This window comes from Oncorhynchus masou, chromosome 28, assembly GCF_036934945.1.
Source record: "Oncorhynchus masou masou isolate Uvic2021 chromosome 28, UVic_Omas_1.1, whole genome shotgun sequence".
NCBI lineage: Eukaryota > Metazoa > Chordata > Actinopteri > Salmoniformes > Salmonidae > Oncorhynchus > Oncorhynchus masou.
The window spans coordinates 62,146,836-62,162,232 of NC_088239.1; the positions used below are offsets into that span (position 1 = coordinate 62,146,836).

The 15,397-nt window shown below is 42.8% G+C and overlaps 1 protein-coding gene across 1 annotated transcript; it reads left to right on the top strand.

The window, feature by feature from the left end:
* The first annotated feature begins 12,934 nt into the window (after positions 1–12,934).
* Positions 12,935–15,314, top strand: LOC135518039 (small nuclear ribonucleoprotein Sm D3-like). The gene is made up of 4 exons (XM_064942871.1): positions 12,935–13,243; positions 14,434–14,572; positions 14,708–14,900; positions 15,051–15,314. Exons 2-4 carry the CDS (start codon positions 14,447–14,449, stop codon positions 15,116–15,118), a joined length of 387 nt encoding a protein of 128 aa, XP_064798943.1. The 5' UTR covers positions 12,935–13,243; positions 14,434–14,446; the 3' UTR covers positions 15,119–15,314.
* The last annotated feature ends 83 nt before the right edge of the window (positions 15,315–15,397 follow it).

A 15,397-nucleotide genomic window follows, 5' to 3' on the forward strand; every position in this document is an offset into this window, starting at 1 on the left:
TGTTCTTGGGGATCTTCAATGATGCAAACATTTTTTGGTACCCTTCCCCAGATCTGTGCCTTGACACGATCCGGTCTCTGAGCTCTATGGACCATTCCTTCGATCTCATGGCTTGGTTTTTGCTCTGTCATGCACTGTCAACTGTAGGACCATATATAGACAGGTGTGTGCCTTTCCAAATCTTGTCCAATCAATTGAATTTACCACAGGTGGACTCCAATCAAGTTGTATAAACATCTGAAAGATGATCAATGGAAACAGCACCTGAGCTCAATTTCGAGTCTCATAGCAAAGGGTCTGAATAATTATGTGAATAAGGTATTTCATTTTTTATTTTTTTTTATATATTAGCAAAAATGTCTAAAAATCTGTTTTCTTTTTGTCATTATGGGGTATTGTGTGTAGATTGATGAATTTAAAAAAAATCAATTTACGAGTACGGTTGTAATGTAACAAAATGTTGGAAAAGTCAAGGGGTCTGAATACTTTCCGAATGCACTGTATAGCCTCTGTAACTTGGTGATTTTACAGCTAATTATACTCTGTCTATATCTACTGAACATAAGAAGCTGTCAGATTGATAACCTGGACAAAAGCACCAGTCACACGTCACAACTCTATTGAATACGTCATCAAAATCATTGTATGATTTCAGAGCCAGATCCCCCTACAAGTGTTGCCAACAAACCAAAGCAAAGGAACACACAGGATGTTTTTTCATCTCACTGCTCAAATAAGTGTGCACAACTTTAACCTACCCCTGGAGAGCTAAAAAAACACACACACACACAATCACACGCTCACCAACTGGTGGGATTGTGTTTACATAGTAGTTGCTGACACCAGTCACTGATCCTAATTCAATGGAAATCAAATGAAGGTGCATTTGATTATCTTTTGTTATGCCATTACGCTTTCCTCATTGAAATACTCTTCCCCTGTGGGAACGGCCTGCATTAAGCAGGCAGTACTTTGTGTGTTTATTCAGTAATGATGCATTTATTTATTCAGTGAATGAAAATGGAAGGTGGCAATTTACTCTTAAAAATGCTTTGTGTTGTGTTGTTATAATAAACATGAGATGAAGGAAACATGAAAATGAGCTCTACAACCTACAGTCAATGCTGTAACCATCATATAAAAATCATAATCAAACACTGTGGAATATTTTTGCATTCTGAATGGCACAATCAATTGTAGACTAAACATGGTGAAAGAAGACTTGTTTCAGGTGGAGGCTTTGGCGACACGATATCGTCTCATTCAAGTGGGCAACCTTTACAGCGAGTAATACAGTAATGATTAACATATAGGGAGCCTGGCTTTAGCATACAACATGAGTCTAATGGGTGCCTTGCTAGAATATACAAACTATTAGGGACATAATCTCAATGGTTATTTGTTTGTAAGCATGCCTTTACAAGCCCCTCTGTCACGGTTGATTTTATGGCCTTATTGCTACTGCTGTAAATAGATAAGAGGAGACATTTACCCTCTGATGCATGTCTCTAGATTATTGGCACTGACTGAATAAGTGAATAGAGGGACAGAGAGTTGTGTAGATCAGGGTCCCCGGCAGGTTTATTTCAAGCTTGAATTAGGTTTTAAGCTGAGAGACAGTATATAATGAGTTGGTAGTAATCCTTGTCTGTCTTTCTCTGTGTGTGTGTGTGTTTATTTTATTTATTTTTTATTTCACCTTTATTTAACCAGGTAGGCCAGTTGAGAACAAGTTCTCATTTACACCTGTGACCTGGCCAAGATTGTAACGATCGTTGTTGGAAGGATTGGACCAAGGTGCAGCGTGGAAGGCGTTAATCATATTTATTAATGTGAACCAGCAACAAAACAAATAAAGCGTAACAAAATGTCCAGCTTTGTAGGGCTCAAAAGCAACAATACAAAATCAAGATCCCACAATGTGGGAAAAGGCTACCTAAATATGATCCCCAATCAGAGACAACGAATGACATCTGCCTCTGACTGGGAACCATACTAGGCCAACCTAGAAACTAAAAAAAACTAGAATGCCCACCCTAGTCACACCCTGACCTAACCAAATAGAGAAATAAAATGATCTCTAAGGTCAGGGCGTGACAAAGATAAAGCAAAGCAGTTCGACAAAAACAACAACACAGAGTTACACATAAACAAACGTACAGTCAATAACACATTAGAGTGTGTGCAAATGTAGAAGATTAGGGAGGTAAGGCAATAAATAGGCCATAGAGGCCAAATAATTACAATTTAGCATTAACACTGGAGTGATAGATGTGCAGATAATGATGTGCAATTAGGGATACTGGGGTGCAAAAGAGCAAGAAGATAAATAACAATATGGGGATGAGGTAGTTGGGTGTGCTATTGTTGCAGGAATTAAATTCCTCTGTTTTAATACCCAATTAAAATGAATCACTCTGTCAATTCATAAGAGACTGTATGACCCTTATTTGTATAAAATGGACAGAGCCCAGTGTTAAAGTCAACCAGCAGCTTTTGTTCACGAGAGTACTCCCCATTACACATTTTACCACAGGTTATAAACTGAAAATGACGTCATTAGTTTTAGTACCAGCCCGTGTCATCTCCGCTCTAGTACAATGGCTGTATGGTTCTCACATCGTCTCTCCCTATTAAGATTATATATGGCCGAGCCTAGGTCAGCTTGTGTAGATAAGCCTTCTAGCCAGTCTGGCTATAAGTTCATTCATTTCTACCATGGTACAGACATTCTAATTCTTGATTATATTTCCACACATTATATTCAGTACTAGGATTAAAAAGAAAATTCATACATATACAGTAACATAATAGTATTCTGATTAGTCAGTCTTGATTGCAATGTATACATAATTAGTCATCATTGATAAAAAGTCCCTTAACAGCTATTTACAGATTTGCTGAGTACAGGTACAGTGATCGGTAAACAGCTCTGAAAGCTGATGCTTAAAGTTAGAGAGGGAGATATAAGTCTCCACCTTCAGTGATTTTTGGATTTCGTTCCAGTCATTGGTAGCAGAGTACGGTGGGATTCGAAATGGTCGGTGATCTGTTTGTTAACTTGGATTTCGAAGATTTTTAGAAAGGCACGGCAGGATGGCTATAGGTCTGTAACAGTTTGGGTCTAGAGTGTCTCCCCCTTTGAAGAGGGGGGTGACAAGGGCAGCTTTCCAATCTTTGGGGATCTCAGACGATGCGAAAGAGAGGTTGAACAGGCTAGTAATCGGGGTTGCAACAATTTCAACGGATAATTTTAGAAAGAGGGGGTCCAGATTATCTAGCCCAGCTGATTTGTAGGGATCCAGATTTTGCAGCTCTTTCAGAACATCGGCTGTCTGGATTTGGGCAAGTTGCTGCAGGGGGTGCAGAGCTGTTGGCCAGGGTAGGAGTAGCCAGGTGGAAAAGCATGGCCAGCTGTAGAAAAATGCTTATTGAAATGATCGATTATCGTAGATTTATCGGTGGTGACAGCTTTTCCTAGCCTAAGTGCAGTGGGCAGCTGCAGGAGGTGCTCTTATTCTCCATGGACTTTAGTCTCCCAAAACTTTTTGGAATTAGTGCTACAAGATGCAAATTTCTGCTTGAAAAAGCTAGCCTTAGCTTTCCTAACTGACTGTGTATATTGGTTCCTGACTTCCCTGAAAAGTTGCATATCGAGGGGGCTATTCGATGCTAGTGCAGAACGCCACAGGATGTTTTTGTGCTGGTCAAGGGCAGTCAAGTCTGGGGTGAACCAAGGGCCATACCTGTTCTTAGTTCTACATTTTTTGAGATGGCGAGGAAAGCACTTTTAAAGAGTAACCAGGCATCCTCTACTGACGGGATGAGGTCAATATCCTTCCAGGATACCTGGGCCAGGTTGATTAGAAAGGCCTGCTCTTGTAACGGATGTGAAATGGCTAGCTAGTTAGCGGTGGTGCTCACTAATAGCATTTCAATCGGTGACGTCACTTGCTCTGAGACCTTGAAATGGTGGTTCCCCTTACTCTGCAAGGGATGTGGCTTTTGTGGAGCAATGGGTAACGATGCTTCGTGGGTGACTGTTGTTGATGTGTGCAGAGGGTCCCTGGTTCACGCCCGGGTATGGGCGAGGGGACGGTCTAAAGTTATACTGTTACACTCGACTGAAGTGTTTTAGGGAGCGTTTGACAGTGATGAGGGCTGGTCGTTTGATCGCGGACCCATTACGGATGCAGGCAATGAAGCAGTGATTGCTGAGATCCTGGTTGAAAACAGCAGAGGTGTATTTAGAGGGCAAGTTGGTCAGGATGATATCTAAGAGGGTACCCATGGTTCTGAATTTAGAGTTGTACCTGGTAGGTACCTTGATAATTTCTGTAAAATTGAGGGCATCTAGCTTAGATTGTAGGATGGACGGGTGTTACGCATATCCCAGTTTAGGTCACCTAACAGTACAAACTTACGGCGAGGATAGCTGTGCTACAAGCCCAGCTTCAGACGCAATTGTTAGGCAAGGGTAATTTCAGTGTAGGAAAGGATGAAACAGTGTCTGTGCCACCAGTAAGTACAGATAGTAGTATAAATCCCCTGGCACGGTCCCCGCAGCCGGACAACTTTCTCACGGTTTCTGGAAGGAAATGCTGAAGGAACGCTCAACCGGTGTCGCTCATTCAGCCGACAGAAACTTTCAACCGGTTATCCCCATTAAGCAGCGAGTCGGAATCAGAGGCCGAGCCTTCTCTTGTCTCTACTCCTCCCGTTACGGAGTCTGAGACGCCGAAGCTTCCCACCATTAGCTCTGACAAATTGAAAACTTTAGTCATTGGCGACTCCATTACCCGCAGTATTAGACTTAAAATGAATCATCCAGCGATCATACACTGTTTACCGGGGGGCAGGGCTACCGACGTTAAGGCTAATCTGAAGATGTTGCTGGCTAAAGCTGGCGAGCGTAGAGAGATATTGTTATCCACGTCGGCACCAACAATGTTAGGATGAAACAGTCAGAGATCACCAAGCGCAACATAGTTTATTTTTTTATTTTTTTACCTTTATTTAACCAGGCAAGTCAGTTAAGAACAAATTCTTATTTTCAATGACGGCCTGGGAACAGTGGGTTAACTGCCTGTTCAGGGGCAGAACGACAGATTTGTACCTTGTCAGCTCGGGGGTTTGAACTCGCAACCTTCCGGTTATTAGTCCAACGCTCTAACCACTAGGCTACCCTGCCACCCCTTCTGTGTGTAAATCAGCGTCGGAAATTGTCTCTGGCCCCCTCCCAGTTAGGGGGAGTGATGAGCTCTACAGCAGAGTCTCACAACTCACAGCTTGTTAAAAACTGTTTTCTGCCCCTCCCAAAAGATAGAATTTGTAGATAATTGGCCCTCTTTCTGGGACTCACCCACAAACAGGACCAAGCCTGACCTGCTGAGGAGTGACGGACTCCATCCAAGCTGGAGGGGTGCTCTTATCTTATCTACCAACATAGACAGGGCTCTAACTCCTCTAGCTCCACAATGAAATAGGGTGCAGGCCAGGCAGCAGGCTGCTAGCCAGCCTGCCAGCATAGTGGAGTCTGCCACTTGCACAGTCAGTGTAGTCAGCTCAGCTATCACCATTGAGACCGTGTCTGTGCCTCGACCTAGGTTGGGCAAAACTAAACATGGCGGTGTTCGCCTTAGCAATCTCACTAGGATAAAGACCACCTCCATTCCTGACATTATTGAAAGAGATCATGATACCTCACATCTCAAAATAGGGGTACTTAATGTTAGATCCCTTACTTCAAAGGCAATTATAGTCAATGAACTAATCATAATCTTGATGTGATTGGCCTGACTGAAACATGACTTAAGCCTGATGAATTTACTGTGTTAAATGAGGCCTCACCTCCTGGATACACTAGTGACCATATCCCCCGTGCATCCCGCAAAGGCGGAGGTGTTGCTAACATTTACGATAGCAAATTTCAATAAAAAAAAGACGTTTTCGTCTTTTAAGCTTCTAGTCATGATATCAATGCAGCCTACTCAATCACTTTTTATAGCTACTGTTTACAGGCCTCCTGGGTCATATACAGAGCCTCACTGAGTTCCCTGAATTCCAATCAGACCTTGTAGTCATAGCAGATAATATTCTAATCTTTGGTGACTTTAATATTCACATGGAAAAGTCCACAGACCCAATCCAAAAGGCTTTCGGAGCCATCATCGACTCAGTGGGTTTTGTCCAACATGTCTCTGGAGCCACTCACTGTCACAGTCATACGCTGGACCTAGTTTTGTCCCATGGAATAAATGTTGTGGATCTTATTGTTTTTCCTCAATCCTGGACTATCGGACCACCATTTTATTACGTTTGCAATTGCAACAAATAATCTGTTCAGACCCCAACCAAGGAACATCAAAAGTTGTGCTATAAATTCACAGACAACACAAAGATTCCTTGATGTCCTTCCAGATTCCCTCTGTCTACCCAAGGACGCCAGAGGACAAAAATCAGTTAACCACCGAACTGAGGAACTCAATTTAACCTTGCGCAATACCCTAGATGCAGTTTGTTATGCACTTGAGTGAGGACCCAAAAGCGGTTTAACAAAAACAGAGTTCTTTAATGTGAACACAGGGAAGACATAGATCCTCTTCAGATGTAGATAATGGAAAAAATAGACAACCCGCAGAGAGGGCGACAAATGAAACATAAAGTCCCTCTGATAATTACAAGAGAGTCCCCTTCTTAGCAGCAGAGGAGAATAGCTGGGTTAGCGGCGACAGGCTGCAGGTCGCTCTGGGTAGGCGCGGGTCATAGAGGAACAGTGGTACCTGATCTCACGTAGCATCAGATGAACTGGACACAGTGCAAACGAAAGACAGTTAGCTGAGTACAGGATGCACCTGCCAGGCAGATTCCGACAGGATAGGACAAGGATGAAGCAAACGAGACGATAGTTTGTTTCTGGCATGAGAAACTCAAACGAGAATCTGACACCGAAAGAAGCAGGAACAGAGAGAGAAATAGAGACCTAATCAGAGGGAAAAAAGGGAACAGGTGGGAAAAGGGTGAACGAGGTAGTTAGAGGAGATGAGGAACAGCTGGAGGAGGAGAGAAAGAGAAGGTAACCTAATAAGACCAGCAGAGAGAGACAGAGTGAAGAGAAAGAACAGGAACAAGACATAATAAGACATGACACAGTTGCACCCCTAAAAACTAAAAACATTTCTCATAAGAAACTAGCTCCCTGGTACACAGAAAATACCCGAGCTCTGATGCAAGCTTCCAGAAAATTGGAACGGAAATGGTGCCATACCAAACTGGAAGTCTTCCGACTAGCTTGGAAAGACAGTACCGTGCAGTACCGAAGACCCTTACTGCTGCTCGATCATCCTATTTTTCTAACTTAATTGAGGAAAATAAGAACAATCCGAAATTCCTTTTTTATACTGTCGCAAAGCTAACTAAAAAGCAGCATTCCCCAAGAGAGGATGACTTTCACTTTAGCAGTGATAAATTCATGAACTTCTTTGAGGAAAAAATTATGATTATTAGAAAGCTAATTACGGACTCCTCTTTAAATCTGCGTATTCCTTCAAAGCTCAGTTTTCCTGAGTCTGCACAACTCTGCCAGGACCTAGGATCAAGAGAGACGCTCAAGTGTTTTAGTACTATATCTCTTGACACAATGATGAAAATAATCATGGCCTCTAAACCTTCAAGCTGCATACTGGACCCTATTCCAACTAAACTACTGAAAGAGCTGCTTCCTGTGCTTGGCCCTCCTATGTTGAACATAATAAATGGCTCTCTATCCACCGGATGTGTACCAAACTCACTAAAAGTGGCAGTAATAAAGCCTCTCTTGAAAAAGTCAAACCTTGACCCAGAAAATATAAAAAACTATCGGCCTATATCGAATCTTCCATTCCTCTCAAAAATTTTAGAAAAGGCTGTTGCGCAGCAACTCACTGCCTTCCTGAAGACAAACAATGTATACGAAATGCTTCAGTCTGGTTTTAGACCCCATCATAGCACTGAGACGGTACTTGTGAAGGTGGTAAATGACATTTTAATGGCATCGGACCGAGGCTCTGCATCTGTCCTCGTGCTCCTAGACCTTAGTGCTGCTTTTGATACCATCAATCACCACATTCTTTTGGAGAGATTGGAAACCCAAATTGGTCTACACGGACAAGTTCTGGCCTGGTTTAGATCTTATCTGTCGGAAAGATATCAGTTTGTCTCTGTGAATGGTTTGTCCTCTGACAAATCAACTGTAAATTTCGGTGTTCCTCAAGGTTCTGTTTTAGGACCACTATTGTTTTCACTATATATTTTACCTCTTGGGGATAAACATAATGTTAACTTTCACTGCTATGCGGATGACACACAGCTGTACATTTCAATGAAACATGGTGAAGCCCCAAAATTGGCTGCAAACTTTCTACTTTTAAACTTGGACAAAACAGAGATGCTTGCTCTAGGTCCCAAGAAACAAATAGATCTTCTGTTGAATCTGACAATTAATCTTAATGGTTGTACAGTCGTCTCAAATAAAACTGTGAAGGACCTCGGCGTTACTCTGGACCCTGATCTCTCTTTTGAAGAACATATCAAGACCATTTCAAGGACAGCTTTTTTCCATCTATGTAACATTGCAAAAATCAGAAACTTTCTGTCCAAAAATGATGCAGAAAAATTAATCCATGCTTTTGTCACTTCTAGGTTTGACTACTGCAATGCTCTACTTTCCGGCTACCCGGAAAAAGCACTAAATAAACTTCAGTTAGTGCCAAATACGGCTGCTAGAATCCTGACTAGAACCAAAAAATGTGATCATATTTCTCCAGTGCTAACCTCCCTACACTGGCTTCCTGTCAAAGCAAGAGCTGATTTCAATGTTTTACTGCTAACCTACAAAGCATTACATGGGCTTGCTCCTACCTATCTCTCTGATTTGGTCCTGCCGTACATACCTACACATACGCTACGGTCACAAGACGCAGGCCTCCTAATTGTCCCTAGAATTTCTAAGCAAACAGCTGGAGGCAGGGCTTTCTCCTATAGAGCTCCATTTTTATGGAACGGTCTGCCTACCCATGTCAGAGACGCAAACTCGTTCTCAACCTTTAAGTCTTTACTGAAGACTCATCTCTTCAGTGGGTCATATGATTGAGTGTAGTCTGGCCCAGGAGTGGGAAGGTGAACGGAAAAGCTCTGGAGCAACGAACCGCCCTTGCTGTCTCTGCCTGGCCGGTTCCCCTCTTTCCACTGGGATTCTCTGCCTCTAACCCTATTACAGGGGCTGAGTCACTGGCTTACTGGGGCTCTCTCATGCCGTCCCTGGAAGGGGTGTGTCACCTGAGTGGGTTGATTCACTGATGTGGTCATCCTGTCTGGGTTGGCGCCCCCCCCCCCCTTGGGTTGTGCCATGGCGGAGATCTTTGTGGGCTATACTCAGCCTTGTCTCAGGATGGTCATTTATGAACATTTGAACATCTTGGCCATGTTCTGTTATAATCTCCACCCGGCACAGCCAGAAGAGGACTGGCCACCCCACATATGCTCTCTCTAATTCTCTTTCTTTCTCTCTCTCGGAGGACCTGAGCTCTAGGACCATGCCCCAGGACTACCTGACATGATGACTCCTTGCTGTCCCCAGTCCACCTGGCCGTGCTGCTGCTCCAGTTTCAACTGTTCTGCCTTATTATTATTCGACCATGCTGGTCATTTATTAACATTTGAACATCTTGTCCATGTTCTGTTATAATCTCCACCCGGCACAGCCAGAAGAGGAATGGCCACCCCACATAGCCTGGTTCCTCTCTAGGTTTCTTCCTAGGTTTTGGCCTTTCTAGGGAGTTTTTCCTAGCCACCGTGCTTCTTCACCTGCATTGCTTGCTGTTTGGGGTTTTAGGCTGGGTTTCTGTACAGCACTTTGAGATATCAGCTGATGTACGAAGGGCTATATAAATTTATTTGATTAATTTGATTTGAACAACAATTGATAGGCAGCTTAAACTTCTTGAATTCAACTATTATTGGGTTGAAATACACATTTAGATTTGTGAACAGCCACCCACAACAACCATTACGATGCAAATAGCTAAATAAGAGAGAGAGCAGCAGTGTGATTCCCATCACTCAATCAATCATATGTATTCATGAAGCCCTTTTTACATCAGCCAATGTCACAAAGTGCTATACAGAAATCCAGCCTAAAACCACAAACAGCAAGCAATTTTAATTTTTTACCTTTATTTAACCAGGCAAGTCAGTTAAGAACAAATTCTTATTTTCAATGACGGACTGGGAACAGTGGGTTAAATGCTAGTTCAGGGGCAGAACGACAGATTTGTACCTTGTCAGCTCAGGGGTTTGAACTCGCAACCTTCCGGTTACTAGTCCAACGCTCTAACCACTAGGCTACCCTGCCGCCCCTAAACGCAGATGTAGAAGCACTGTGACTAGGAAAAACTCCCTAGAAAGGCAGGAACCTAGGAAAAAACCTAGAGAGGAAGCAGGCTCTGAAAGGTGGCCAGACCTCTTCTGGCTGTGCCGGGTGGAGATTATAACAGTACATGGCCAAGATGTTCAAATGTTTATAGATGACCAGCCGGGTCAAATAATAATAATCACAGTGATTGTAGAGGGTGCAACAGGTCAGCACCTCAGGAGTAAATGTCAGTTGGCTTTTTATAGCTGATCATTCAGAGTTATAGACATCAGGTGCGGTAGAGAGAGAGGGTGGAAAACAGCAGGTCCGGGACAAGGTAGCACGTCTGGTGAACAGGTCAGGGTTCCATAGTCGCAGGCAGAACAGTTGAAACTGGAGCAGCAGCACGATCAGATGGACTCAGGACAGGAAGGAGTCATTAGACCAGGTAGTCCTGAGGCATGGTCCTCGGGCTCAGGTCCTCCGAGAGAGGGAGAGAGAATTAAAGGGAGCATACTTAAAATCACACAGGACACCGGGTAAGACAGGAGAAATACAACAGATATAACAGACTGACACTAGCCCCCTGACACATAAACTATTGAGCATAATTACTGGTGGCTGAGACAGGAGGGGTCGGGAGACACTGTGGCCCCGTCCAATATACCCCTGGACAGGGCCAACCAGGAAGGATATCACTCACCGCCTATGCCAAAGCACAGCCCCCACACCACTAGAGGGATATCTTCCACCACCAACTTACTACCCTGAGACAAGGCCGAGTATAGCCCACAAAGATCTCCACCACGACACGAACCCAGGGGGGTGCTAACCCGGACAGGAAGATCACGTCATAGACTCAACCCACTCAAGTGATGCACACCTCCTAGGGACAGCATGGAAGAGCACCAGTAACTCAGCCCCGTAATTGGGTTAGGGTCTCTCTCCCAGTGGAGAGAGGGGAACCGGCTAGGCAGAGACAGCAAAGGTGGTTCGTCGCTCCAGTGCCTTTCCGTTTACCTTCACACCCCTGGGCCAGACTACACTCAATCATAGGACCTACTGAAGAGATGAGTCTTCAATAAAGACTTAAAGGTCGAGACCGAGTCTGTGTCTCTCACATGGATAGGCAGAACATTCCATAAAAATTTAGCTCTATAGGAAAAGGCCCTGCCATATCAATGTGCTATGTAGATATCAATAATAAGTGATATCCATATCGCCTTAGACTACACCGCTGCTGTCATCCTTACCTCTAAGCGTTTAATCAAGTTGGATAATCTTTGGATGCCGACAGCAGTCGCACCATTGGAAGACATAGCTTGGACTGTAGCCTACAAAAACCTATTCCTGCTTTTTTCCCGTGATCCATCAAACACATTTAGTGTGTCATCATAGTGGTCTCTTACTTGTGGTCAGACTTGCTCAGCTGGAACAAACTTAAACTTGCGTCTTTTTTCAATGCAAACATCCTTTCTGAATTAAAAAGTAGTCTTTGAAGTAATCATCTAGTTTTTCAAAAGTATCTGTAATCTGATTACAATATTTTTGCTTGTAAAGTAATGGATTACAGGTACTGTTTTTTTGTAATCTCTTACATGTAATCTGTTACTCCACCACCCTGGATTTTAGGTACAGTGGGACTTTGTGTAAAAGAGCTTTATAAATGAAAATATAGCAATGTATCAACCTATTTGACATCAAAGAAGGCCAACCAACTTTCTGGTTGAGAATGCAGTGATGAGTATTACAATTGTTGCCCATAATAAAGCGCAGTGCGTGCGCTATGATAAACTGCATCTGACGGTTTAGGAACGTCAATTGAATAATCTGCTTTCCACTATTTAGCGAGAGGCAGGACCTGTTTCTATAAAATAAGCCCATTTGTACTATCAGCTTCTTTACATTGCCATGACACGGGCTGCCACTGGATGAAGTGGGCTACTGTGATTTATTCTAAGCAATGCACCAACTCAATACTGCTTCTTTACTGTCAATATCAGTGTACTATAGGATCGTAAAGCACTGTAGCAAAGATATGTTTAACTAACCCAAGATAGTCCATCTGTGTCGTTTACAGTGGGAGCAAATTAAGCATTGTGGGTAGAACAAGCAAGGTGGGCAAAGCCAAACTCGAGCTAGCGGGATATCCTAATGACGCATTGTATTTGCATATATTAACGTTAGGGAACGCCTTCTTTGAAGTGTGCGCAAACTCAATTTGACTTGCACTCCTTCTAAAAACCGTCAAAGTCTATAACACTTAGTGCACTCTGTTCGTAACAGATTTTAGTTTTGGAAACATAACATTTTTTGATATCAGATGTTTCATTGATGAGAAATTTAGCAGAATATCGGCCCAGTTTCACATAGTTGCAGCCTCTCCCACTTCCCGCCACTGGACTTCCTCTCACGACCATATTAGGTGGTGAGAAAACGTAAACGGATGCTATGCTACTGTGACGAGTCTGGGTTTCCCCTTCTGTCTGTGACTGTAGTGGAATCAGAGTTGAATACACAAAGGCCACAATAAAAGGAAATGGCCTGTCAGATTGTCTGTTTAATTTATCTAAACGCGTTCATTTTACAAAGGGTTCGTCTCCATCTAAAAAAGCGGGGGCGGCTAAACTTCTTTAGCAAACATAAGATATATAATCATATATCGAGGAAGACAACAAGTCACATGAAGCATCGCTTTACGTTATAATCCGGAAGTTTTTCCTTTCTTCAGTTGCATTCTGGGTAGTCGTAAAACGCACGAAATACTCTCGCCACTGATTCATTGGTCGCACGTTGCAGAAGCTTGAAAGTTTGAAGACCGCGGAAATCAACAAAGAACAACTTCAAATTAAGGTAAAAACAATGCTACATTTTAAGCAAGTTGCTAGATTGCTTATACTACCCAGCGATCCTAAACCAACACACCTATCCTTGCCAGTTAACTAAAGTAGAGATCCCGGCCACAGTTGAGTAAGCTAGCTATGTAGCTACCTACATTTTGCAGTTTAAATATGTTTGGAAGGCAGGTAGCATGGCGGTTAGAGCGTTGACACTGACGAAAGGTCGATAGTTCAAATTCCCGAATCTACAAGGTGAAAATTCTGTCGATGTGTCCTTGTGCAAGACACTTAACCTGCATGTGCTCCAAGAGCGCCGTAACTACAATGGCTGACCCTGTAAAACAATACACCGGATAGGAGCTGTGAAATGTATGTGACAATGTTTTGAATTTAACATTTTTCTTATTTACCTGTCTCAATTGTGGAGGTAGCGATTAACATTGATACTCACTTTCCAGTAGAGTTGAACATGTTTGTTTTCGATTTAGGCCACCGTGAAAGCTATGCGCAGGCTCAATAACATAATGTTAATACAATTAACCCAGGCCTAAACCAGCAAGCGGAGTTGACAAAGAAACTGAACTCCATAGATAAGAGGACATCCTCTGATTGACCAAGTAGAAGTTCAGATTACTGTGACCACAACCTAGTTTTAAGAACAATAGTCCATCAAGACTAAGTCAGGCCAGTCATATCATTGGCAACTATGAAGACCTATGTTGATCTGGGTCAGCCAAGTGAGTGCATGGACTGAAGACCAGACATTGAAAGAGTCAGGGTTCCAGGTAAAAAGTGTGGGGAGTAAGGCAAACAGCAGGACTTAGGCTGACCAGGGGTGCGGCAGTGCAAGCACTTTGTTAATGTTAGGCTATAATCTAACGCCTCACTTACGCTGAAATAAAATGCTTTAGAGTTTGCCTCTTTATGACTTGTTAATTATAGCTTAAAAAAATTCATTAGGCAAGCCAGTTAAGAACAAATTCTTATTTACATTGATGACCTACCGGGGAACAGAGGGCTAATTGTTCAGAGGCAGAACGATTGATTTTTACCTTGTCTGCTCGAGGATTCGATCCAGCAACCTTTAGGTTACTGTCCCAACGCTTTAACCACTAGGCTACCTGCCGACCCGTAATAAGGTACAAATTGTTTTCTATCTCTGGAGACACTGTCAATCTAAACCTTGTCTCATTGTTTCTACAGGATCTCTGCAAATATGTCCATTGGTGTGCCCATCAAAATCCTGCATGAAGCAGAGGGTCACATTGTGACCTGTGAGACTAACACTGGTGAAGTGTACAGAGGCAAGCTCATTGAGGCTGAGGACAACATGAACTGCCAGGTGTGTCATCTGGCTGCCTTTAGGGTTCAGGCAACAGTATTTTCTTATTATTATTATTAGTAAGGGAGGGATTTGTGTGTCCCTTTTACAGAATTGTGTGTAGGAAGTATATCAACTCTTATCTCTTCCTTTCAGATGTCCAATATCACTGTGACTCATCGGGATGGCCGTGTAGCCCAACTTGAGCAGGTCTACATCCGGGGCAGCAAGATTCGCTTCCTGATTTTACCGGACATGTTAAAGAATGCTCCTATGTTGAAGAGCATGAAAAACAAGAACCAGGGCACCGGAGCAGGAAGGGGGAAGGCAGCCATTCTCAAAGCCCAGGGTGAGTGCTACTGCTTCTATGTATATCAGTATGGAAAATGATTGAGAGTCAATAACACACACTTTCACTCGACTATAAGTAGTAACTTATAAAAATATATTTTTTATTTTATTTCTGGTAACTTTTCTTATTTAACTGTCTTTTCTGCAGTGGCTGCAAGAGGACGGGGTCGTGGTGGAGGAATTGGAAGAGGAACCATTTTCCAGAAGAGGCGATAGTATCTGCAATGGTTAATTAAAAAAAGATCACATGGTAGTGTTTTTAATGTTTTTTTCTAAAGAGAATACTTTTTTTCCTTAGCCAGACTTTTACATTTTGCAAGACGGACACATGTTTTTGACATTGTAATTTTTTTTTTATATATATAAATGTATATTTGTAATAAATTGTCGGTTCCCTGTCTGCTAACTTCTATTTGAGGTGCCTTTTGGTCTCTTATTGGGTGAATGTGATATGACCCTTAATGTCTATGGCAGTTAAATGCAATTACTTTTGAG

What these genes read in the sequence shown, in the direction of transcription:
- LOC135518039 (XM_064942871.1), top strand. Translation starts at nt 14,447, where the DNA reads ATGTCCATTGGTGTGCCCATCAAAATCCTGCATGAAGCAGAGGGTCAC. An exon ending in AGGACAACATGAACTGCCAG is followed by an intron (nt 14,573 to 14,707) that starts GTGTGTCATCTG and finishes TCTTCCTTTCAG; the next exon opens with ATGTCCAATATCACTGTGAC. An exon ending in AGCCATTCTCAAAGCCCAGG is followed by an intron (nt 14,901 to 15,050) that starts GTGAGTGCTACT and finishes TCTTTTCTGCAG; the next exon opens with TGGCTGCAAGAGGACGGGGT.